The following is a 24,972-nucleotide window of genomic DNA, read 5'->3' on the forward strand; positions in this document are numbered from 1 at the left end:
TGGCTTTACAAGTCAGAGGGTCTGATTTGGGAATAAGGGTGATTAACAGATAGGGGGCGCAGAGCGCAAAGGAGAGGCCCCAGGGAAACACAGAGGGTTGGGAGTGCCTGCTGGAATTGGAGGTGCCTTGGGAGCACTGTGGCGGGAGTAACTCAGTAAACCTAAGCTCCCTGCAGGAAAGGGCAAACCTGTGCCACCCCACAGGGCGTGTCCGGCCCGGCTCAGACAGGGCATCGCTGTCCCCACTCCCGCAGACGCCTGCCCAGAGGGGCGGCACCCCGAGGGCCTCCGTCTGGCAGCCGAGCTGCCGCCCTCCCAGGGATGCCGCCCTCCCGGTCTCTGAGTGCCGCGGCTGGAGAGGGGCGGGTGGAGAGGGCCGGCACGAGGCTGCCCAGGGGCCCCCAGAGAAGGCTGCCCGCTGCACTGGGGCCTCCCTCAGGCCCCCCACGTAGAGATCAGGGTCAGGTCAGAGACAGGGAGAGACGCACCTTGAGCCTGCATCGCTGGGGCATTGCCCTCCCCCCTACACACACACACATACACACACACACACACACACACGCATGCACACACGCACGCACGCACGCACGCACGCACGCATGGCCGTGTGCCCCCGGTGCTCTGGAGGATGCCGTTAGACAAGGTGCAAAGTGCACGGGCCCGGGAGGTCACTGCTCCAGAGCCCAGGGCACTGGACACAAGGCAGCCCCTCCTCGCGGTCAGCGGTCAGCGTGAGTCAGCCACCGTCCCTGCTGGGACGTGCAAGGCCCCGGGGCATGTCAGCCCCCCTGCCCCCAAACTCCTGCCTCGCCCGAAGCTCTCATGGCCTTGGCGTGACCCGGTGCTGGCGGGCCCCGGGCTCTGCACTGGCCGCTCATAAACCAGTGCTGAGATTGACAGAGGCCGGGAGTGCGTGGAAGGCAGGAACCCCGTCCTTGCCACAGCAAGGGGACAGGACCAGCCCCAGGGATGGGCTCTCGGACCCTGTGCTTCAGGCAGCTCTGAGAACTCACTTGGACCATGCAGTTGAAGAGTCAATCAACAAGCATGTGTTTGTTGTTGTTGTTTGGAGTCCACACTTGTCAGTTTTTTGGAGGGGGGCTACTCCAGGCTCTTTGCTTGAGGGTCGTGCTCAGTGGTGTTCTGGGAGGAGGTGTTCATGCAATGCTGTGGCTCGAACTCAGGTCTCCTGCACGCAAAGCCTGTGCTCCAGCCCATACACACATGCATGAACACGCATGCACACACATGTACATGCATACACGAACATACATGCACGGACACATGCATGTGCACACATGCACACGACATATACATGCGTGCACACACATACACATGCGTGCACAGATACATGCATGCACATACACAACGTGTGCGCAAACACACATTCAAGCATGTATGTGCATGGCATCTCCCCAGCCCCAGACACATGACTGAGCTTCTGCCGTGCACTGAACTTCGCTCAAGCTCCTCCCCCCCCCCCCCCCCCGCCGGGATGAGGCCACCAGGAGGGCCGAGGCACTTCCCTTCCCACCCATCACTCCCCAGCACCCATGCCTTGTGCCAAGGCTCCTGGGATATTTGATTGATGTCCTGGGTCCGAGCACTGCATTGAACCGGGAAGTTTGGGCTCGGCTGCTGTTGATGCAGCTTGAGGGGCCGGGAGTGCTCAAGCCCTTGAGCGTGTGTCCGCCAGCCCGGGGGTCCCATCGCCGGCACCTCACGGGGTGAGGGAGTGAGTGAGGGGACAGTCCGGTCGGGGGAGGGCTGGTAAGGCTCTCCTCGCCTTGCGCATGCGCGGCCCTGGGTCCTGGGGCCCATCCCTGGCACACGGACTGAGTAGTGACCACCCGGCCCCCGCCCCTCGCCCAGCGCCCCCCATCACCATCTCTCGGGGTGTCCCCGCCGCCGGCCCCCTGACCCCCCACCCCTCTCCTCCCCTGCCGCCCCACAGCAAACCTCCGTCCTCGACTCGAGCGCCCTCAAGACCCGGGTCCAGCTGAGCAAGAGGAGCCGCCGGCGCGCGCCCACCTCGCACGGTGCCCGCCGCGGCCGCCCGGGCCACGCCCCCACCCTGGAGCCCTGCGAGGAGGCGGCCGACAGCGTCTGGATGTTCAAAGACTCCACGGGTAGGCGCGGGCCCGCCCCCCCAGAGGGACCTGTCCCTGCGGCCCCGGGGCCACCGGCACACCACGACTGTCAAGGCCTCCGTCTGCTCCATTTTGCTTCTGTTTTGTTTGGGGGGGCTTCACCCTGCAGTGCTGAGGGCTCCCTTTATGCCCCTGGCTCTCAGACCCGCGGCTGCCAGGGCCCAGGGTGGCCCAGGAGAGGAGGGGCACCTTCTGGGTGTGTCCCGTCTCCTGGCTTCGTTCCCATCCTTGCCCCTGCCCCCCCCTGTCCCCCCCCTGGTGTGGCCCTGGGAAGGGAGCAGGAAGAGAGGACTCAGCCGGCCCCCCAAGGAGGGGTCACCGCTAGTCCCACGGGGCCGAAGGCCATGGGAAGGAAACTCGGGGTGACTCCTGAGAGTCCCCCGCCATGGGGCCGCCCAGGGAGTGCCTCGGTTTCCCTGGCTGGGCCAGAGCAGGTGGTGAGAGCGGGTGGGGGGGCCGTGGGGTCCCCCAACCCTTTGCAGGCTGGCGGCTCCAGCGCCCTCCCCTCTCCACAGAAGAGAAGCCGCCCCCACGAGAAGAGTCGGACGAGGAGGAGAAGTCGCCCCGGGCCGAGAGGACCCCTGGGGGCCACGCGCAGAGGACGCCGGCCTTCCCCGGGGTGGACCCCGCCGTGCTGAAGGTGCTCTGTCCGCGGGAAGCAGGGGTGGTGGGGCAGGGGCCTGGCCCTCCCTCCTCCTCCCTTCCCCGCCTCCCTCCCTCCTCCTCCCTTCCCTCCGCTCCCTCCTCCCTCCTTTTCTCCTTCCTCCCTCCCTTCCTTCTCCTGCCCCCTCTCCCTCTTCCCTCCCTTCTCTTCCTTTTCCCCTTTCTTCTCTCCCTTCTTCCTTCCCCCCCCTCCCTCCTCTTCCTGTCTCCCACACGGGGGTGCTCCAGGCACCCAGCCATGCTCAGGGGACCACATGGTGTCAGGGACCCGGTCAGGCTCGGCCCCCCGCAAGGCCCGTGCTCTCTCAGTGCAAATCCCCGTGGATTTCTGTTGGAGCCCAGGCCTGGCCACGGAGACCTGAGCTCACACACAGCGGGTGGCTCCTCCCCTGCCAGGGGCATGTTGCCTGGGCTTCTCTCACCCCTCCCCCCCTCCCCCCCCCCCTGCCCTGGGCTTCCCGCTGGGTCCTATCGGGTGCCGGGTACCTGCCTCCCCAAGTGGTGATGCCCTAGGCTGGCTGGGGCCCGGCCCGGAGACACTCACAGACCCCCCCCCCATTTTCTCTCCAGGCTCAGCTGCACAAGAGGCCAGAGGCGGACAGCCCCGGTGACCCCTCCAGCTGGAACCCCCAGCCCAAGACCCCCAAGTCTCCTTTCCAGCCGGGGGTCCTGGGAAGTCGTGTGCTGCCTCCCAGCCTGGAGAAGGACGAGAGGTGAGATATACCCCCACCCCCAAGTCAGGGTCAGCTGGGCCTGGGGGCCGTGTCGGAGAGTTTCAGAGCCCAGTGGCCAAGGGGCTCGGCAGCATTTCCCCAGTGCAGACAGCAGGGGGCACTGCTGGGCCGCTAGTCAGTCCCAGGTGTGTGTGTGTGGGGGGGGGGGGGCACTGTCCCTCACCCACTAACAAGGTCCCCAGGTGTGATTTTGTTTCTTCTAGAAAAATTATTTCCAAGCGTGATGGTTTTATTGTGGATGAAGGTGGTTTTGTGTGTGTGAGGTGTCGTGAGGACACAGGGAAAAGAGTAAACAAGCAAGCAAAATTCCCGAAAATATTCCAGTACACACTGAGATCTGAGCTGAAGCTTGTTTTTTTTTTTTTTAAGTTTTGGAGCCACAGCTGGCAGTGCTCAGGGCTTACTCCTGGCTCTGCACTCAGGAATCACTCCTGGCGGGGCCCAGGGGGGGACCCTGTGGGACGTCGGGGATCGAACCTGGGTTGGCTGCATGCAAGGCTAGTGCCTTCCCCGCTGTGCTGTCTCTCCACGGATAGCAGGGCTTTCTGAAGGACCTTCCTTCCGTTAGATGTAAGGAAACAAGTCTTACCTCCCCAGAACCAGCCTAGTTCTAAAGTTATAGTCTGTCTGCACTGTGGCACTGTCGTCCCGTTGTTCATCAGTTTGCTCAAGCGGGCAACAGTAACGTCTCGGTTGTGAGACTTGTGGTTACTGTTTTTGGCATATTGAATATGCCACAGGTAGCTTGCCAGGCTCTGCCGTGTGGGTGAGATATTCTCGGTAGCTTGATGGGCTCTCCGAGAGGGGCGGAGGAATCAAACCCAGGTGGGCCACATGCAAGGCAAACGCCTTACCTGCTGTGCTATGGCTCCAGCCCAAAGTTATAATAATAATAATAACAACAATAATAGTAATAATAATTTTTCAAAGAAAGAATGGGGGCTGGAGTGATAGCTCAGCGGGTAAGGCGATTGCCTTGCATGCGGCCAATCCGGGTTCAATTCCCAGCTTCCCATATGGTCCCCCGAGCACCACCAGGAGTAATTCCTGAGTGCATGAATCAGGAATAACCCCTGTGCATAGCCTGGTGTAACCCAAAAAGCCAAAAAGAAAAAAGAAAAAGGAAAAGAAAGAATGGGCCAGAGAGATAGTGCAGTGGGTTTGGCACTTGCCTTGCATGCAGCCAACACAGGTTCTGTCATTGAATCCCCTGAGATCTGCCAGGAGAGATCCCTGAGCACCCAGGGTGTGACCTAAACGCCTCATCCTTCCCCCCCCCCCACCCCACACACACACCACCACCACCACCACCGAACCTTCACAGAAATCTAGGGCAGTGTTTGAGCAAATATCAATACCAAGACCCCCGGTAACACATAGAACCACCCCAAAGAAGTCTTCCCCGTCTTTGGTGCGGGCAGTGAGGTGGGAGCGCTGACTCGGGCCGGGTGGCAGACGGAGGGGTGGGTGGTAGACGCTCGTGGTCTCCTGGAGGGGCCTGGCGTGCTCCGCCTCTCAGTCCCCTTGTCCGCCCCGCTCTTACCCATCAAGTGACGCTGACCCCCACCCTGCGACCTCTGCCACCTGCCGACGCCCCACCGTGCCCACAGATGGGGAGTCAGGGTGGGGGAGGGGCAGGGGGCACCCCCAGTGGTGCCTCACACCTGCCTCTCGCCGGCTCCGTGTCCCCAGGTCCGACGTGGCCTCTCCGCTGTGGCTGACGGAGCTGAAGTCCAAGAAGAGGCAAAGTCTGTACGAGAATCAAGTCTGAGCAGGTGCGAAGAGCCGCCGAGGGCTCGGGGCAGACCGGGGGTCCCTGGCGCAGGGGCAGGAAGGATGTTGGGGCAAGTCAGAGCCAGGTTGGGTCCCTGCCAGTGTGGCCCTGGTGTCCCCCAGTCCTCTGGGCCTGAGCATCGAGTACCCGCCAGAACCCCCCTGCTGTTTCCACCTCCCCCATCCCTGCTGGGGAATCCCCTGCTAAAACAGGGTGCTTGCTTTCCGCTCACCGCCGTGCCAGGGAGTGTCCACTGAGCCTCCAACAACCCGTCAGGGGCAACTTGAGGCCCAGAACTGACACCCAGCTCCCCACCGCTCAGCCCCGCCCCCCGCAACCCTCCTCGTCCCAGCCCGAGGGGGTCACTCGCAGGATGGAGCAGAATGGGGCGTGCAGGTTTCCAGGCCGAGGCTCCCGGACGCCCCGCTGACCCCGGGACTGTCCTTTCCGCACAGGAGCACTGCCACGTCCAGTCAACAGAAGCCTTAACTGTCAGAACGGAAGACGCAGCCGCACCTCGGCACGTTCCCCGGGACCCTCCCTGGCGGTGGGGAATGCCGGCCTCTGGGGGTCAGGCCAGGGGACCACCCCAAGCACCTCCAAGTCGTCCCAACAGCACTTCCGGCGGGAAAGAAGACAGCCCCCCTGCCCCCGTCCCCTCCGGAACCGCCCAGGGCTGTGGATCGTCCCGGGCACGTCTGTGTGAGACTGGACCGTCGTCCCCCCTGTTCTGGAAAACCCCGGGATCCTGAAAGCATCTCCCCCTCTCCGCCTCCCCCCGCCTCGCCCTCACTCCGCTCAGGGGCTGGGTTTTGTTTTTGTTTTTCTCGAAGGACTTTTCTAGGGACAAAGGAACCGCGTGTTTCCCGCTGTCCTCGCCGCCTGGAGCTCCCACGGGGGCTTTCCTCGGCCCTGGTGGGCGAGTTTCTCCTCCCTCTGGGAGAACCCGCAGCTCTGAGTCCTGAGCACGCCCGCGGGTGCCCGCACGGTGCCAGCCCCCTCCTGCGGGGCCCTGTGCGTCCCCGCCGGCCTCTCACCTCCCTCCTTCCTGTCGGCTTTAGAAGGCGATAAAGCAATAACTCGGCCAGTCTTCCTTGACATCCGCTAATGCACTTGTGTGTTTATGTAAAAAAAATACAAAAAAAAAACAGAAGGAAAACGGGGCTGGGAAGGCAGGACAGCGCGGAGGGCAGCTGCCTTGCGCGGGGCTGACCAGGGCTCCATCCCCGGCATCCCCAGTGGTCCCCCGAGCCCAGCCAGGAGTCAGCCCTGAGAGTGGCCGGGGTGTCACCCCCAAACAGTCAAATACCAACAAACACATACACGCAAAGAGACAAAACCCCAAAACCATCCGATCATCTCAGGTTCTGTTCCCCCCTCCCCCGGCTTGTGAAAAGCGTTTTTTTCTCCCCATCTGTGATTGCTCTGGCTTCTTCTCCTTGGAGCTCTGGTTTCTGCGGGGTCTTCAGATCTCCTGGCTGTTCCTTCCAGGCCCACCCGCAAACCCTCCTGAGTTCTCTGGGCTCCAGACCCTCGTTGGGACACAGCTGGTGTCTTGCGGGCTGCCAGTGGGAGGGAGAGGCAAAGAGGGGGTGTGGGTTCTGATTTAGGGGTCTCCGGTGCAGTGCCAGAAATCGCCCCCAGGGCCCGCCACATGCAAGGCGGATGCTGCCCCTACCCCAGCCATGTCCCTTGACCCCCGGGAGTTTCACTTTTCCCTGCGTCTCCCTTCTCCCCCTCTTGCCCCCAGTACCCTCTGCACCCCCCATCTGACAAGCACTGTATAGGGGGTCCGGATGCAGGGAGGGCGGGTCTCACTCTGGGGGGTCCCCTGCAGGCCGGTGACCCGGTGGCAGGCCCCTGGTGCCTCTTCTGTTCTTGCCCACCCTGTGCTCATCATCCCCCCCGCCCCCATCTGCAGATCTGTGGGGATGTTGCCCGCTCCACTCTCCTCTCTCCCCACCCGCCCACCCTTTAAGCCAATTGTCCATATCAGCTACCCCCGCCTCCCCCTCCAGCGCCAGGGCTCCAGCAGACACCCAGAGTTTGGTGCCTGCCCCCGCCCCTGCCACCTGCCTGGAGTTGCTTTTCAGCTCAGTGCCAACCTTGCCGGGGAGATGCCCCCGGCGGGGAGATGCTGGAGCAGCTCCAAGGTGGCTGGTGGTGGCGGAGGGGCTCCCAGGCTGGCCTTCCTGAGGGGTCAGTGCCTACGTTAGTGAGATAGGGAAGGGGGGTGCACACATGAGCCCCCGCCCCTCCCCCAGCCCCAGCATTCACGAGAGGCGAGGCTCTCCCTTGAGAAGTGCATCATTTGTTCCAGACAGTGATGCTCAGCCACCTGGGCACCGCCCCCCCCCACCACCACAGTCTCCACTGGGGGCCGGAGCGACAGCGCAGCAGAGAGGGCACCTGCCTTGGCGCACGGCCACCCCGGTTCCATCCCCGACGCCCCACAAGGTCCCTCCAGCTCCGCCAGGAGTGACTCCCGGCTGCAGGGCCAGGAGTGAGCCCCGCCTGAGCACAGTTGGCTGAGACCCGGACACCAAACCAAACCAACCCCCAGAAACAGGAAGTCCCCACTGCTTTCCCGCCAGCCCAGTCTGTCGTCTCTCGCTCCCTTCCCGCCTCTGCCCTTCTCCAGCTGCTTGGCGCTGAGGAGCGAGCTTCAGCACCATGGCCAGGGCCCGAGGCCCCTGCCTGCGTCCAGGCCCCGTTGGCTGGGCTCTGGCTGCTGGTGGACACTTGCCCTGGGCATCCAGAAGCCTCACACATCAGCCGCGGGAGTTTGGCCCCGGTTTGAGAATAGTTTGACCCCCTTCATAGCCTCCGCTGCTCTCTGGCCATTTTTTTTTGGGAGGGGCATTTACTTCCTCCAAGGAACTGTGGCTCCTGCTGATTTCTTTCCCTTCTTCTTAAACATCTGTCTCTTGCTCTCTGAGCAGTTTCCGTAGCGCTCTCCAGGGCAGCGGGTCCCCCTCGAACAGGCCGACGCGGGCGTGGGCCACCGGTGGCTCACACTTGGATGTGGTTTCACAGATGGCCGCACCTGCCATCAGCGTGTTCACAGGCTCTGGCCGTGCCCGGCTGCCGCCTGTCTTCCCTCGAGGTTAGCACCATCCTGGGGAGTGGGACCTGACCCCGTGTCTGTCCCGGGAGCCCACCCAGCCCAGCCCAGCCCTCCCCGAAGTCATCTGCCCGAGTTGGCCCACGCCTTGATTGGAAAGAGGGAAAAAATAAAATTCATGGACTTCCTCAGTGATTCGGACACTAAAGCCCCAGCCCTTGACTCGAGCCCCTCCCCCTCCGCCCCTCCCCTCTTCCTTTCGTTTGGCCTCCTTGCCCCACCGGGCCTAGACAATCACCAGGGGGTGGTCCCAGCGACCCTCTTACTCCAGCCCCCCCACCCCCCCGCACTCGCACCCCTGCGCCTGCGCCCTGTGCCGACCAGTGCAATGAAGTTCAATGACCCTGGGTGGCCTTGGCAGAGAGCTGGGCCACTGGGCTCTTCGTTTCTCCTCCTGGGACCCTGGCCACAAGCTCTTAGCGGGGGTCCAGCGAGGGGAGGGTTGCTCGTTCCTGCCGTTCCCTTGGAGCCAGCTTGGGAACCCCGTCTCCTTTGACACGAACAGAATATGCCTTAATCGTTTGTACGTGGCCGTGTTCCCTGCCTGCCCCCCCGAGGGGACACAGTCTCTCCCTCCCTCCCTCCCTCCGCCTCTCCTGCCTCCTCTCCCGCCCTCCACATCAGCGTCTCCGAGGCTGGTCTTTTGATAAGTCTGTTTCCTTTTCCCTCCAATAAACACTCTTCTTCGTGGTCCTTTGACTGGTGAGGTGGAGAGGGCCGTGGGGCCGTGGGGTTACGTGGCGAGGCCTCAGCCTTGGAGAAACGGGTGCCAGGGAGACTCGGGCTTCTGTGCGGCCCTGGCCCGCCGGCCTCTAGCTCCCTGGGGCTCGGGGATTGGGTAATCGGGGAAACGCTTGAGAGGGGACCGGCTGTGTCCTGCACACTTGAACACACATGGATGGCTCAGGCCTGGAGGGGGCAGCGTCTAGACCCTGAGAGGGCATTGCTTGAGTGCCCCCCCTCCACCCCGTGTGACTTCCCAGGAAGACCCCAGCCATCCCGCTCCCTCCTAACTGCTGGTTCAGATATGGACATTTTCCATCTTGAGCCCTCCACCCCTCCCCCGCCCCTTTGCCCCAGGAGCTGGGCATAACTCCAGAAATGCCAGGCACCAGTAGGTCCCTGGCACCCCTGCTTCACTCTGCTCGGCGCTGGGGGTCTCCAGGCGCCTGCTTCTCCCCCTCATCTCTGGCCCCCGCCCGCACACCCTCTCCCAACGCAGCAAGCTGAGCCCCTGGTGCCTTCATGTGAACACGACTTCAGGATGAGTCTATTAAGATGGGGGACTTTAGGGGGGCTCTTCCCCCCACCCCTCATTTAAACCATGGTGAATCCGCCCTAGAGGACCTTCTCTAGCCCCTGACCATGCCTTCCCTCCACCACGTGTGGATTTGTAGGTACGAATGTCCCCAGCGTCCAGGAGGGATGCTGTAAAGGTGGAGGAAGCCTCTTGAGGTGGGCGGACCTAGAAGAGGGGTTGGTCCTCAGCTTCCAGCCCCGATGGATGGGCGTGGTGGGTCCCTGCTGTGTGATGAGAAGTTGCTTGGAGTCACCCCATTAGCATTCCATGCAAGGGCCTGGGGAGGGGGTGGAGAGAGAAGAGAGAGAGGGGGGAGAGAGGAGAGAGAGGGGGGAAGAGAGGAGAGAGAGGCAGTGGGGAGGTTGCTTAGTCAGAATTTTTCTCCTGCAATGAGTGTGTGTGTGTGTGTGTGTGTGTGTGTGTGTGTGTGTATGGGGTGTGGGGCTCTTAGCCAGAGTCTCTCCTGCAAACCCCTTCCCTGTACCCCCACCACACACACACACACACACACACACACACACACCCGAGCTTGCTTGCTTTTGTCTGCGTTGCCTCCCGACGCATCTGGGCGCAGGGTGGAGGCTGCTCTGAAGAGTCACCCCGAGAGTTCTTTGCAAGTTTCCCATCCTGCCCTCCCGGAACATTCCAGAATAGTGACACACACCCCTGGTGCCACACGTCCACCCATACACCGGCCCAGCCCTCAGCTGACCGTCTCTGGCGCCCTCCGCCTGCCTCAGGGGGTCACTGCTGCCTGCAGAGAGCCTGAGCTCCCCCCTCCCCCCACCCCCAACTCGGCCTTACACAGCCAATAAAGGGCTCCAGAGGCCGCCAGGGAGTCCAGCAGAGGCTCTGCCCGTGCTGTCTCGACAGCCCCCCCCCCCCCCCCCCCGGCCCTCAGGGTCCTGTAAGGCTGCGGGAGCAGAGATCAATGTTCGAGTCTGCTCTGTTCCCTGCCCTTCCTCAGCAGACGCCGCCAGGCCAGGGAGCAGGAGCAGGGCAGGGGCGGGGCTGGGGGCTGGGGGGGGGGGGGAGGGTCCCTGCGGTTGCCTTGTGACCCACACGCTCCCTGGCCCCAGCACGAGGCACTGGTCTCCAGTCCCCGCAAGGTCCCCCTCTGGTGGCCCAGACAATTTCATCTAGAAAAAATAAACAAAAGTCTGATTTTTAGGGGTCGACCAGTGGGAGTCTCCCGGGCCCTCCGAGAGCATCGATTGCTGACAAGTGCTTTTGTCTTCTGTAACGACAGAGGTTTCACAGGCACGAGAAGCTTGGGGATCAGTCCACCACCCACCCCAGCTCCCCGCCTTGCATGCACGGAGATGTTGTGTCTCGGGGGACCCAAAGTAGCAGATCAATAAAGCTTTGATGCCCCGGAACCCTGGGCGGGTCCCCGCTTGGGGGCAGGGGACGGGTTTGCTGAGAGCCCGGGAGGGGTGAGGCGAGGGTGAGGGGGCGGCTTCCATTCACTGATAAGGGCTGGAGCCCTCACCCCAGGATTCTGGCTACTTCACCACGGGAGGTCCAGAAAAGGGGGCCATTGTGTCCTCCCTACCTCATGAAGGGTGGCAAGAACGGGAGAGAGTTTCAGAAACCAGCAGAGAGCAGGGGCCTGCCCCTGGCATCTTGGGGCAGGGGCGGGGGGGGGGGGGGAGACCAGGAGACAGGACCACGCCCCCGGCCGCCCCCACAGAACGTCTGGTCAGTGCCAGCAGCAGTCCCAGCCTGAGAACACGGGGGTTGGGGTGCTTGATGGGGCCAAGCTCGGAGCAGCTCCCCGCACCCCTGACAGACGCAGGGAGGGGACCACGCCCTGGACCGTCCCCACATCTGTTCCCCGCCGATAGCCCTAGAAGTTGGCCACTGCTATGCCAGAAAGGGGGGGTGACCGCCACCCTGCCCCCGCAGTGGGCCCGGGGGTTCACGGCCATTGTATGTAGGCTCCGGTGGGGGGTCACTCTCAGCATCCTCCATGGTGAGCTGATTCGGCCCCCGTTTCTGGAACTGGAAGGTGGTCCAGAGGTTATTAGGGGGGCACACTGGACCCAGGCTCCGCCCCCAGAAGGGACCCCCTGGCCCCCTGACCTCTGCTTGGGAGCCCCCAGTCAAGAAATTCTGGTCTCTGGGCTGGAGCGATAGCACAGCGGGGAGGGCATTTGCCTTGCATGCGGCCGACCTGGGTTCGATTCCCAGCATCCCATAGGGTCCCCTGAGCACCGCCAGGGGTGATTCCCGAGTGCAGAGCCAGGAGGAACCCCTGTGCAGTGCCAGGTGTGACCCAAAAAGCAAAAAAAAAAAAATTCTGGTCTCTAGCGCCCATCCACGGCCCCCCCAGTCCTGCACCCGACTCCAGCTACCCCCAGTGCTCCCTCCCACGCCGGCCAGGCAGGGCACCTGGCACCCAGGGCCACTCCAGGGCTTGACCGGAGACCAAGCACCAGGGGGAAACCCAGTTGCTCGGCCAAGTCCTCCCCGAGCCGTCACCGTGTCATTTACTTGGCGGTCCTGGTGCCCGGACAGCGGAAGCTCTCGACTCTCCCTGTGCTTTGTGGGGCCACGGTCACGGTCACGCGGGTCCCCCTGAGACCAAGAGCTGGGCCTGGGGCAAACCCACTGCTCCTCTCTCTTGCTCTTGACTGCCGGTGACCCCGGGCCGGTGACCGCCTGGCTCTGATGGACTTCCGGCGGTAAAGTGGGGTCACGGTCCCTCTCCTCGGGCGACAGGCAGGGACAGTTTCCAATAAATGGTCATTGTCGGGGCTGGAGTGACAGCACAGCAGGTAGGGCATTTGCCCTGCACTCGGCCCAACCCGGGTTCAATTCCCAGAATCCCATAGGGTCCCCCGAGCACCACCAGGAGTGATTCCTGAGTGCATGAGCCAGGAGTAACCCCTGTGCATCGCCGGGTGTGACCCAAAAAAACCCCCCAAAAAATGGTCATTGTCATTCGTGTGTGTGTTTGTGTGTGTGTGTGTGTGTGTGTGTGTGTGTGTGAGAGAGAGAGAGAGAGAGAGAGAGAGAGGGAGAGGGGGAGAGGGGGAGAGAGAGAGACACTGGGTCACGGGCACTTGTGACTGTGCTTGTGAATGTGAATGTTCTTGTCTTTTTGCCTTAGTGTGTATGCATGTGTATATGTGTGCATATGTGTGTGCACGTGTGTGTGTGTGTGTGTGTGTGTGTGAGAGAGAGAGAGAGAGAGAGAGAGAGACTGTGAGCAATGCAGGATGAGTCTCCTGGGCCATGGGCACTTGTGACGTGCTTGTCTGTGCCTCATGTGTATGCATATGTGTGTGTATGCATGTGTGTGCGTGTGTGTGTGTGTGTGTGTGTGTGTGTGAGGGGACCACGCCCTGGACCATCCCCACCTCTGTTCCCCGTTGATAGCCCTAGAAGCTGGCCACTGCTATGCCAGAAAGGGTATGTGTGTGAGTGTGTGTGTGTCCACCTGTGTGACAACCAGGAGACCCTCCCCTGGGGCTGCTGTGGGGGCCGGCGAGGCCCCCCGAGACAGAGAGGCGCCCACGGAGTCTGCGGCGTGTCCCTCCACGGCCGGCCACGGTCAGCGTCAGACTCTCCGACAGCGAGTGTGTGGAAACCGCGTAGCCGAGATTTGCCTCGCTCTGCTATTTTCCCCAGGGCTGGACTGAGCCCCCCGGCGCCCAGCCAGCCCCCCGTTCCCGGGTCCTGGCGGCTGGACCGCTGACGCTTGCAGAGTGGACCGCTCCGGGCGCAGCCTCCCGGCCCGGTGAATGCGAGCGCTGATAACGGTATTGTGGGGCGACAGAGTGTCTGCGGCATCTGCTGACCGAGGTGCCGGGCTGCTGATCCCGCATTCTCACCCCGATTGGGCCCTCTCCACACTTGGCACCGGCAGCCCCGGAGCAGGTATAAATGCCACCTCCTGCCCACCGGGCTCCGCGGGCACTCTCGGGGGCTGGTGTCACTGGTAAGTCCCCCTTCTGCGCTGGCCTGGACTTTCCCTCTCATCCTGGTCCCCGGGAGGGTGGAAGACCTGGGTTCAAAGCCCCTTCCTGACAAGGTGACCTTGGGTGAAGACCTCCGTGCTCTAAGCCTCAGTTTTCCTCTCTGTTAAATGGGGGAGAGAGCTGGTGAGACCTTCACACTGGGGCTTCGAGGTGACTCATCGCACGGTGCCTGCGGGCACAGAGTGGGCACGTGGGCATCGCTCCTGAGTCATATTGAACAGCCCATCGGCTTCATGGCGGCACCAATGACTGGGGCTGGGGGTGGGGGTGGGGGTGGAGAATCTGGCTTGTAGGTTTGGAGATGGGCGGGTGAGGGGGGTGCGCCCTGCCCCAAGGGGTGGTGGCTCAGCTCTGGGGGTGGACAAAGCTTCCTGGGTGTCCACCTGCGTGTCCCCTGGGGCGACCTTCTAGGGGCCCCCAGCCACGCGCCACTTCAGAATCACTGCAGCCGGGTGGAAATCCCCCAGATCAGGCTTTCAGCACGCCGGGAATGTTCCAGAACCACTGCCAAGGGGTGGCACTGCGGTGAGGGAACCATCACATCCTGCCTGGAGACATCCCCAGCCCCCTGCTGGGGGCAGCTTCCAGGACAGGAAACCGAGGCAGAGAGCGGAGGAGAGGGGTTGGCAGAGGAGCAGTTCCTGAACAGACGCCTCTGGCGCAGGCCCCCTCGGCCAGGGAGGGTGGGACCCCCGCGCCTGGAAGGACCCACAGGGCCAGTTTCTGGGGAGTCGAGAGCAGTCGGGCTCCTGGGCTGCTTCCCCGAATCCCAGCCTCTGTTGGCGGGGGGCGTGTCTGTCCTGTCCTCCGGGGTGGACGCTGGTCAGTTCCCCCCCCCCCCACCAAGGAGCTGGACAATTTTCTAGAATTTTCGGACTGTCTGACTAGCTCAGACTCTCTTCCTGGTTGCCCAGCCCAGCCTCTGGACCTACCCTCTCCCATCCCTGCCCTCCTGAGTCCCTCGGAAGATGGCACTGGCGGGAGGGGGGGGGGGTGTTGGCGCGGAGGGGAGGAGGCCGGGGGTGGTGGGGGAGGGGAAGGACCATCGGGGCAGCAGTCAGGGCTGCGAGGGAGCAGGGGACCCCGAGAGATCGTCTTTGTTCCAGTGTTCTTTCCGTCAAAGGTGTGTGTGTCCAGCCAATGGGTCCACGTCCCGCCTGGGGCTGGGCTGGGGGCGGGGACCCCCGTGGACCCCATTCCCTAAAGCTGTGCCGTGTCCCTCCTCTTTCCATGGGCCTCCTCGCCCCCTGTGGAGCCAGACACAGGAAATGAGGCGAAGGAAGAAGTTCAGGCCCCTGCTTGACGACCCCCCAGTGCTCAGACACCCCCAAAACCAGGCAATGGGAAGCAGTAGGTGCCCCGAGGCCGCCCCCGGGGAGGGAGCCCGGCACCCCGAGGGGCTCACTGCCGCCTCCACATGTCTTCCAGGCCCTTCCACCATGGCCTCGGACCACCAGAACCCGGCGGGGAAGGGCTACCATCTCAGCCCCAAGGTGGGTACGTCTCCTTCCTGTGAACTGGGGCTGGTGTCTCCCACTTCTGGGACCCTCCCCCCCCCCCCCCGCCCCGTCTGACTCTCTTTCTCTCTGGGGCCTCAGTTTCCCCACAGCTGGTTCCTTCCCCATGCACAGGTGGCCAGCAGGTCCACAGGCCCTATGGCAGCTTCCAGTTTGCCTTTCTCTGCCTAGCCCTGGCCCCCATCCTCCCCAATCTCGGGGGCCTTGGTGCTCCCCGAGGCTGGGAGGGGTCCCCCAGGGGCTCCGTGCATGGGGAGGTGAAGGTCACTCCCGACTTCGCTCTGGCCAGGTGACCTGCTCGAGTCATATGGCCTCTCTGAGCCTCAGTTTCCTCCGTATGGAGCAGGGAGAGTCAGGGAGGGCCAGCAGGAAGGCCAAGAACCTGGCCCCGACGCCCGGCCGACGCTAACCCGCTCACCCCCTCACCTCCTTCAGGTCCAGCCGGGCTGCACGGTGGGGGCACTGGACACGCCCAGTCTGCCTCCAACCTTGACCAGCCTCAGCTTCAGGGCTCCCAGTCTAGGTTGACTCTTTGGTCTCTTTGGGAACCTGCTCCCCATCTCCTGCCTGCTACGAAGCCTGTTTGCAGAGGAGGGACAACCATGAGGCAAATCTATGACCGAAGGAAGAGGAAGGTTCTCAGGTCTTGGAAGGGATGAGATTTGGTTAGCCAAGGCGGTGGGAGGGGACAGGGAAGAGGGGGCAGTGAGGTTCAAGAGAGGGAGCAACCATGTATAAATCAGGCTGTGGTTGGGGTGTGTGTGTGGAGGGTATAGTAGGTGCAAAGGCCCAGTGGTCAGAGGGAGCAGGAAATTCTGCAGTACAGCACAGAGGCAAGTGACAGTGCTTTGGATTCACCTTGTCCAATAAACATATATAATGTGAGCCACGTAGCGATGTGGTTCTTCCAGGGCTGAAAAACAAGCTACAGGAGGAATTAATTTCTTTCCAAATTAAGCCCACTAAATCCAACTGCATAATCAATGCAAAATTATTATGGAGCTATTTTACATTCCTTCCCCCCCCCCACTAAATCTCCAGAATCCAATGTGCACTTTTTAAAAAACTAAAGTCTGTCATTTATTCAGGCTTTCTTATTAAGAAAATTTAAATTTCAGGTTTTTTTTTTCTTTTTGGGTCACACCTGGCAATGCACAGGGGTTACTCCTGGCTCTGCACTCAGGAATTACTCCTGGCAGTGCTCTGGGGACCATATGGGATGCTGGGAATTGAACCTGGGTCGGCCTCGTGCAAGGCAAACGCCCTACCCGCTGTGCTATTGCTCCAGCCCCTCAGTTTTTTTTTTTAATTAAAACAGCATGATCTATAAAGTTATTCATAGCTGGGTTTTAGACAGACCATATTCCCCGCTACTGGTGCCAACTTCCCTCACCAGTGTCCTCCGTCTCCCTCCCAATCCACTGCACACTTGATACTTAAAAGCATAGGACTGGAGCGATAGCACAGCGGGGAGGGCGTTTGCCTTGCACGCGGCTGACCGGGTTCAATTCCCAGCATCCCATAGGGTTCCCTGAGCACCGCCAGGAGTGATTCCTGAGTGCAGAGCCAGGAGTAACCCCTGAGCATTGCCAGGTGTGACCCAAAAAGCAAAACAAAACAAAACAAAACAAAACAAAAAAACAAAAAACCAAAGCAATCTGACCTGGGCACGGCTGCCGATGCTCAGCAGAGGTGTCTAGCTGTGGGAAGGGCTGGCTAAAGTGCCAAACTTCAGTCTCTGTGTGCATAGGAAATAGCAGCAGCACGACTGGGATCGCAGAGCTGAGCTCCTGAGGTCCAGCTTGGAGGGTCTGGGGGAGCCTAACTCCCCTCTCTGCTCCCCTGTCCCCTGGGCGGTGGGGGGATGAACCAGCCCCTAACCTCCCGAGTCTAGGTTCCTCTCAGTGGCCCTGAGAACGAGGCAGGAGACCCCGGGGCATCCCGGGTTCCAGACGGGCCGATGCCCCCCGGGCTGCCCAGTCTCACCAGGGATGTGGCCACGTCCATCTCTGCTGACGCCTCCGTGGCTGAGTCAGTGACCACAAAGGATCTGCTGAGCCCGTGGAATGTGCCCCCGGGCCCTGAGGCGCCTCCCGGCCCTGCCTTTCTCCTCCTGATCCCCGGCCTGGGAGACGGGGTGCACGTTTGCGGGGTCAGCGCTGACCCTGCAGATCGGACACTCCCCCTCCCCCCACACTCCCCCCCCCAGGCTGTCCCGAATTCATTATCCAGAGGGGGAATCCCTGGGGGAGTGGCATGAGATCACCCCTGGCCCCGACCTGCCCCCCAGGTCCCCCCCAGAATCATGGACCGTGGCCGTTGGTGTCCAGCGAGCCCTTCCCTGTGGCCGTGAAGCCCTGCGTGGTGCCTCCGCGCCTCAGAGCTTTGGTCCCTCAGATGCGGGTTCTGCCGGCTGCTGCCCAGGGCGGCCGGAGCCCCGGGGACACAAAGTCCTCCCCGGAGAGAACCCCAGGGGAGAGCAGAGCGTGAGCCAGTGAATCCCCCGTACTTAAGGGAAGGGCACCTGTGGGGGTAGTGCTGGGGCGAGATGGGGCCGGGAGTGGGCGTGGCCAGCTCCTCCGCTCAGCACGGGGCGTGCGGTGGTGTTTCTCGCCCGCCCCTGCCGTGTGAGACACGGATGGGCAGGACCAGCCCCTCCCAGGAGCTCCTTAGTGCCGCGGGCTCGGACCCCAGCTCAGCTCTGCTGCCACCAAGGCCACGTGGCTCCCAGGTGCGAGCCCGAGCCCGTGAAGGCTCGCTCCAGGGGAACAGCCCGGGACGAGCTCAGCCGTGACCCTCCAACCCATGGGCCGTTGCCCCTTCCTCGGGGTCTGTCTCTGGCCCTGCAGTGATGCCCCCCACAGAGCAGGCACGGTGGGACCCACATGTGCCTGCACGCAAGCCTCACAGCCCCTAGCAGCTCGGCTCTCTGTCTTCGGGTGCTGTTTGACAGATGGGGAAACTGAGGCTCGGGGAGGTGAAATGTGGGATCCCTGTCTCACAGCTGGGTCTCCTTCCCGGGGCTGGGGCTGTGTGGCTGTGGGTGAGGTTTGTACCTCTGCAGGGTGGGCCTCTCCCGGCCGCCCCCGAGCCCCCGCCCCATCTCGAGGCTTCCACTCCCCCCTCCCGGTGCAGATTGTCGTCTTTGAGCAGGAGAATTTCCAGGGCCGCTCGCAGGAGCTCAGTGGGCCCTGCCCCAGCCTGAAGGAGACGGGCCTGGACAAGGCGGGGTCTGTCCTGGTGCAGGCCGGACCGTGAGTAGCCGTGTGTGTGTGTGTGTGTGTGTATGAATGTGTGTGAGTGTGTAGGTGTGTGTGTGCATGTGAGTGTGTGTTTATGTGTGTGTGTGAATGTGTGTAGGTGTGTGTGCATGTGTGAGTGTGTGTGAGAATGTGTAGGTGTGTAAATAGATGTGTGAGACTGTGTGTGTAGGTGGGTGTGCATGTGTGTGAATGTGTGAGTGTGTGAATGTGAGAGTGTGTATGTGTGTGAGTGTATAGGTGTGGAAATATGTGTGTGAGACTGTGTGTTTGTGCGAGTGTGCTTGTGTCTATGACTGAATGTGTGAGAGTATGTATATGTGTATTTGAGTATGTATGTGTGTGTACGTGACTAGGTTTGTGTTAACCGTGTGTGTGTTAGTGGATGTGTAGATATGTGAGTGAGTGAGAGTGTGTATGTGTGTAAGTATATGTGACTGTGTTTGTATGTGTGTAACAGTATGTGTTAGTGTGTGTGTGAATGTGAGTGTGTATGCACGTGTGAGTGTGTGAGTGTATGAGAATGTGTATGTGTATGTGTATATGTGTGTGTGAATGTGCGTATGTCTATGAGTGAATGTGAATGTATGTGTGTATGTGAGATGTGTATGTGTGCATGTGTGTGTGAATGTGTGTGTTTATGTGTGTGTGAGAATGTGTAGGTGTGTAAATAGATGTGTGACTGTGTGTCCATATGTGACTGTGTTTGTATGTCACAGTGTATGTGTGCGTGAGTGTGTATTGACCTTCCTCCTTCCCTCCCTCCCTCCCCCGCCCCATCTCTCTCTGTCTACACTGCAGCTGGGTGGGCTACGAACAACCCAACTGCAAGGGGGAGCAGTTTGTGCTGGAGAAGGGGGAGTACCCGCGCTGGGACGCGTGGACCAGCAGCCGGAGGACCGACACCCTCAACTCCCTGAGGCCCATCAAAGTGGTGAGACCCCCCCCGCCCCTCTCTCCATCTCACCGCCACAGCAGCCTTCACTTCTGTGGGGGCCCTTCCTGCGTCACGGGCTTCCCTGAGCCTGTTCCCTTTCTGTAAAATGGGGAGAACGGGGGTCTTAATACCTGAAACATGCTCATCTTAAGTGCTCCTCACCGGGCCATGCCGCGGGGACAGACACAAAGCTTCAGGCAGCTGCCGGCAGGGGGCGCTGTGGACTGTTCCCTGTAAGGACAGCCCACCCAGAGCAATGGCCCTTCCCTCCCCTCCCCTCTCCTCCCCTCCCTGAGCACATGCTCAGAACACCACAGCGGGGGGCAGCACAGAAGGGCTTTCTGAGACTCTGTTGGGACACAGAGCTCCTGCCTCACGTGCGTGAGGCCCCGGCTGGCTGCTAGGCACGGGAGGAAGGAAGAAGGGAAGGAAGGGAGGGCAGGGGGGCGGCTGGAGGGAGGAGGGAAGCGAGTGGGGAAGGGAGGAGGAAGCAATCCTGAGTTGGGTGTGGAGGACGCTCTGGGCTCCCGCCTCCGGTGTGTCTCAGCCGGAGACGCTCAACTGTGATGGACTCTCGGGCAGGGCCAGTCCCAGCAGTGCTCGCAACTCCCGCTCCCCCCACCCGGAGAGCAAACCCTGCCAGCCTCAATTGCTCGTCCCCCGGGGTCCAGTAGATGACCAGAGAACTCTGGGCACTGCACACGCCTGCGCTTCTGAGCTGACACTCCTGGCTGTGTGGCCCTGGACAAGTGTTTTTAACCTCTCTGAGCCTCTGTTATCTCTTGTGCCAAATATCCCCACGGTATTCGGAGAGAGGAAGAGGAGATCACTGGACAGTATCTCAGGAATAGGAGGGGGGCGGTGAGAGATGTGGAGAGGAAGGAAAGTTGCCAAGTCGCGAGCGCCTGTTAGAAGCATGCATGGATACATGCACACGTGTATACTTGTGCAGGGACCTATGCACGTTGTCACGGCTGCTTTTGATTTGTTTGGGGGCCACACCGAGGGCTGCTCAGTGCCTGCTCCCAGCTCTGTGCTCACTCCTGGTGGGCGTGGGGACCACCTGGGCCGCTGGAAATCAAGCCCTGACCGGCACGGTGAAGGCAAACACCCACCCCGCGGCACCACCGCTCTGGTCCTGTTATTTATTTATTTATTTATTTATTTATTTATTCTTTTTGGGTCACACCTGGCGATGCACAGGGGTTACTCCTGGCTCTGCACTCAGGAATTACTCCTGGCGGTGCTCAGGGGACCCTATGGGACGCTGGGAATCGAACCTGGGTTGGCCGCGTGCAAGGCAAATGCCCTCCCCGCTGTGCTATTGCTCCAGCCCCTATTTATTTATTTTTTTTAAGAAGGGCAGAGGGAACTGAGGTCGGGGGGAGGCAAGAGGGCATCTGAGTGAGACACGCCCCAGAGTGTAGCTCTTGGGGGTCTCCAGTCCTTAAAGAGTCCAGTGGGCGCTTGGGCCGGAGCAGGTAGGACGCTTGCCTTGCACGCAGCCACCCCCGGGGGTCCCCCGAGCCCCACCAGGAGTTGATCCCTCAGTGCAGAGCCGGGAGGAAGCCCTGACTGAGAATTGCCGGGGGTGGCCCCACCCCCAAACACAAGAATCCAACACGAGAGGCTGGGCGGACCGGCAGGTGTGGGCAGTCGGGCGAGGGGGGCCGGGGGGATGGGCAGGGAGGAGTGAGCCCACCCGGCTGCCCGCCCCTGGCCAGCAGGACAGCCAGGAGCACAAGATCACCCTCTACGAGAACCCCAACTTCACGGGCAAGAAGATGGAGGTGATGGACGACGATGTGCCCAGCTTCCACGCCCACGGCTTCCAGGAGAAGGTGGCGTCCGTGCGCGTGCAGAGCGGCGCGTGAGTCCAGACCCCGGCCCGGCCCGGGGCTTCCAGAACCTTCCTCTCTGCCGGGAGGTGGGCGGGGAGTCACTGTCCCATGAACGGTTCTAGCCCCACCCCGGGTTTCTGGCCAGACCTGCCTTTGGGGTGGTCCCACCTCTGGCTGCTGCACTGACCGGCCCGGAAGTGGTGGATCGGGGAGACAGGGGTGGGACTGGGTCAGCCCCCCTAAGGAGGCTGCGCCTGAGGCGTGGGGGTGCCCTTCCTGCCCCTCGACCCCAGCCTGGACACCTTTTCTGCAGCTTGCTGTGTCCACGGCTGTGGCGGTGTGCCTGGGGAACTTCCTGTTGAGAGAAGCCCGGAGGCCATGGGGCGGGGCGGTGGTGCTCGGGGAGCACTTTGCACCAGTGAACTCTCCTCGTGTGCGTGAGCCGGATGCGTCAGCATGGGGCCTGGGGGCACGGCAAACACTGGCCGGCTCCAGGGTGCCTCACTGCCGAGAGAGGCGGTTCTCGGCACATTCTGGCTCCGGCTGGGCCGTTCATCAAGCGTCTACGAGAGCGTGCCAAGTTGTGTGTGTTCTACACCCCCTGCGTCCGTCTCGTTATTCCTTCCCCGGTGGGCTTGGCGAGGGCTGCCCAGGCCGAGGATGGCATCCGGGGCTCAGAGTGTGACGGAGGTCGGAGAGAGGGATGCCATCTGCTGACCGCCTTCCTTGTCTCGTCCTTGGAGAGACAGGACTGCAAGGCAGAGCGGGACAGGGGGGCCGCTTCCCCCGCCCCTGAGCTCAGTGTAGCTGTGTGTGTGTGTGTGTGTGTGTGTGTGCCTGTGGGGTGCATGTGTGTGCATGCATGGTATTTGTGTGCGTGTGTGTATGTGCGTGTGTATGTGCATGTGTGTGCTATGTGTTGCATGCAATGTGGTGTGTGTGTGCGCTGGGGTGTGTGTATGCATTTGTGTGTGGGGGGGATGTGTGTGTGCAGGGGAGACCGAAGGAAGACTCTTCAAAGCCCCTCTGGGCTGGAGCTCAGAGACAGGAGCAGAGTGGAGGTGTCCACTGAAGTGGCCGGTCCGGACCTCGTGGTCAGAACTGGGGAGGTGTTTTGGACAGAGAAAACTGACTGTCCTCAGGGCACCAGTGACTTGGAGACCCCCCCCTCCCCGTCCCCCAGGGAACTGCGTGCCTCCCGCCCGCAGGTGCAGCTGGTCTGACGGCGCTTGGTCCTGATGCGGGCACGTGTGCGGGGCGGGGCGTGGCGGCGGGGTGGAGGGGCAGGAACACAGGTGTGGAGGGTTTGGGGTTGGCGCGGGGCTCCTGGGAACTCCCCGCGCTGTCAGGTCTGACGTCTGGGGTTGGGACGGGACGGCTGGAGTCAACTTTAGTGCAAACCCGAGTGAGCAAGACGGCCGCCCTGTCCTCTGACCCCGCACCCTCGCTGGGGGCGGCCCTGAGCCTCCCTGGGGGGCACGGAGGCGGGCAGAGCCCTGGCTCCCCCCCCCCCCCCAAGAGCCCTGGCTCCTCCCCCCGGAAGAGCCCTGGCTCCTCCCCCCAGAGGTGTGGCTGCCGGGGTCCCGGGTGGCCCCGCCTTCCCCGCGGCCGTCTCCCCACACCCCCTCCCGTCTCTGCTCCCGCAGGTGGGTCGGCTACCAGTACCCGGGCTACCGCGGGCAGCAGTTCCTGCTGGAGAAGGGGGACTACAAGGACAGCGCCGACTTTGGGGCCTCCCACCCCCAGGTGCAGTCACTGCGTCGCATCCGTGACATGCAGTGGCACCAGCGAGGCACCTTCCACCCCTCTAACTAGGGCCCCCTCCCGGCCGCCCAGGACCACCCCCCAACCCTGAAACGCCCCGAGAGTGAATAAAGAGTGTGACTTGCAACTGCCTGCTGTTACCGAGAGAGTTGTTTTGGGGTCGCACTCGGTGACGCTCGGGGCTGACTCCTGCCTCTGCCTGCAGGACTGCTCGGACAGTTTGGGGGGACCACAGGGGGTACCGGGGGTCAAACCCGGGTCTGCTGTGGGCCAGGCAAGCGCCCTCCCCACTGTCCTACCACCCTGGATTTTTTTTTCCCCCTTCGGACTTACAATCCTCTTTGTCCCTGAACAGCTAACTGGATGACTTAGCTGACCCCTTGGATTCTTGTTTTTTGGGGGTTGGGGTTCTCGGGGGAACAGGGATCGAACCCACCCCTCCCATGTTCAGAGTACAAGCCCCAGCCCGCTGCTGAACCCCGGCTCTGGAGGCCCCAGTACCCTCTCTGCATGGTCGCTGAGCTCCACATCACTCAGGGGTGTGCAGTGGGGACCCCAGCCCCTAAAAGCCCTCCCGGCCATTCCCACACTCCTGCATTGCCCCCTGAGTCTGGAGGCTTTGGGGGGAGCCTCGAGTCCCACAGCTCCCCCCTCCCCCATCAGGAAAAGGCCCCAAATGACCCAATTCCTTGCGTGCGTGTCCCCTGGTCCCTGTGTCCCCTGCTCGGCTTCCTCACAAGGCACAGGGCTGGGTCCCAGTCCAGCAGGCTGGAGCCTTGCAGCCACTCTGCAGCCCAGGCCAGTTGCAGAGGGCCGGGCAGGGGTGGGAGTCCTTGAGCACCAGTGTCTCTGCCTGGACGGGGGGGGAGCTGCCAGTGTCCACCCTCCGGCCACATCAGTGAGCTGACGTGAGGCCACCCGGACATCTCCCACGTGAACATCCACCGCTGGCTCCTTGACTACAGAGCAAACAGCGTCTCCCACCTCGCAAGCTGCTGCTTTCTGCTCTGCTTTGGTTCGGGGGCCACACCGGGCAGTGCCCAGGGCTTCCTCCTGGCTCTGTGCTCAGGGAGGACCATCTGGGGGCAGGGATTGAGCCAGATTGGGCGATGTCTTCCCACATCACCCTGATCCCGCCTGTTGCCTCCCGGGGTGTCTCTGCCTTTATCTCTTCACACCCTCTCTCGGGACTAGTCTTTATTCCTGCCTCTGTTGGTTTGTTTGCCTCACACCCGGCGACGTTCAGAGGTTACTCCTGGAGGTGTTCAGGGGACCATATGGGATGCTGGGAATCGAACCCAGGTCAGCCATATTTAAGGCAAGTGCCCTCTCCACAGACTGGAGCGATAGCACAGCGGGTAGGGCGTTAGCCTTGCACATGGCTAACCCCAGTTCGATTCCTCCATTCCTCTTGGAGAGCCCGACAAGCTACCGAGAGTATCCCGCCCGCACGGCAGAGCCTGGCAAGTTACCCATGGCGTTTTCGACATGCCCAAAACAGTAACAAGTCTCACAATGGAGATGTTACTGGTGCCCACTCGAGCAAATCGATGAACAACGGGACGATAGTGCTACAGTGCCCTCTCCACTGTACTATCTCTCTGACTCTATTTCAGCCTCTTGGTGTTCTTTCTCCCTCTTGGTCTCTGTTTCTCCTCCTTCCCCTCTTCCCACTCTAGCCACCAGGTGTCAGCAAACTGCCATCCTTAGGACGCCCCACTGGCTTACAGTGCTGTTCACGCTCTGATTGGAGCCAGACCCTGTCAGTCATAGTACTGGGAGGGACCCTTAGACAGAGCTCCTCCTCCCACTGTAGGCAACTGGGGGTGCACAGACAGGGGAATCCCTAATCCCACCACCACTGGGGACCAGTAAGGTCCCCAGTTTGCCTCCCACCGCCCAGTCTGCCTCTGTGACAGGCA

General features: G+C 61.8%; 2 protein-coding genes across 5 annotated transcripts in view; both read left to right on the forward strand.

Annotated features, from left to right (window-relative positions):
• KIAA1671 (KIAA1671 ortholog) overlaps window positions 1-6,419 on the forward strand; it is a 160,170-nt gene extending 153,751 nt beyond the window's left edge. For all 3 annotated transcript variants that reach the window (XM_055146823.1, XM_055146822.1, XM_055146824.1), the window contains 5 exons: window positions 1,955-2,129; window positions 2,666-2,790; window positions 3,384-3,526; window positions 5,240-5,322; window positions 5,777-6,419. In XM_055146823.1, coding sequence (XP_055002798.1) covers window positions 1,955-2,129; window positions 2,666-2,790; window positions 3,384-3,526; window positions 5,240-5,318 — 522 coding nt within the window. In that variant the 3' untranslated portion in view covers window positions 5,319-5,322; window positions 5,777-6,419. The remainder of the gene's footprint in view (window positions 1-1,954; window positions 2,130-2,665; window positions 2,791-3,383; window positions 3,527-5,239; window positions 5,323-5,776) is intronic.
• An 8,745-nt stretch (window positions 6,420-15,164) lies between these two features.
• CRYBB2 (crystallin beta B2) lies at window positions 15,165-23,133 on the forward strand. 2 transcript variants are annotated; one of them, XM_055147485.1, is made up of 5 exons: window positions 15,165-15,224; window positions 18,384-18,502; window positions 19,310-19,442; window positions 21,170-21,315; window positions 22,933-23,133. In XM_055147485.1, exons 1-5 carry the CDS (start codon window positions 15,171-15,173, stop codon window positions 23,099-23,101), a joined length of 621 nt encoding a protein of 206 aa, XP_055003460.1. In that variant the 5' UTR covers window positions 15,165-15,170; the 3' UTR covers window positions 23,102-23,133. The 2 variants fall into 2 exon arrangements, with proteins under 2 accessions (XP_055003460.1, XP_004615571.2); XM_004615514.2 differs by having other exon boundaries at window positions 21,173-21,315.
• Window positions 23,134-24,972: the final 1,839 nt, after the last annotated feature.

The sequence above is a fragment of the Sorex araneus genome, chromosome 9 (genome assembly GCF_027595985.1).
Source record: "Sorex araneus isolate mSorAra2 chromosome 9, mSorAra2.pri, whole genome shotgun sequence".
In the NCBI taxonomy this organism is placed as follows: domain Eukaryota; kingdom Metazoa; phylum Chordata; class Mammalia; order Eulipotyphla; family Soricidae; genus Sorex; species Sorex araneus.

Coding starts and splice junctions, on each gene's coding strand:
- CRYBB2 (XM_055147485.1), top strand. CDS start 15,171: ATGGCCTCGGACCACCAGAACCCGGCGGGGAAGGGCTACCATCTCAGC. Junction 18,503..19,309: donor GTCCTGGTGCAGGCCGGACC/GTGAGTAGCCGT, acceptor TCTACACTGCAG/CTGGGTGGGCTACGAACAAC. Junction 21,316..22,932: donor GTGCGCGTGCAGAGCGGCGC/GTGAGTCCAGAC, acceptor CTGCTCCCGCAG/GTGGGTCGGCTACCAGTACC.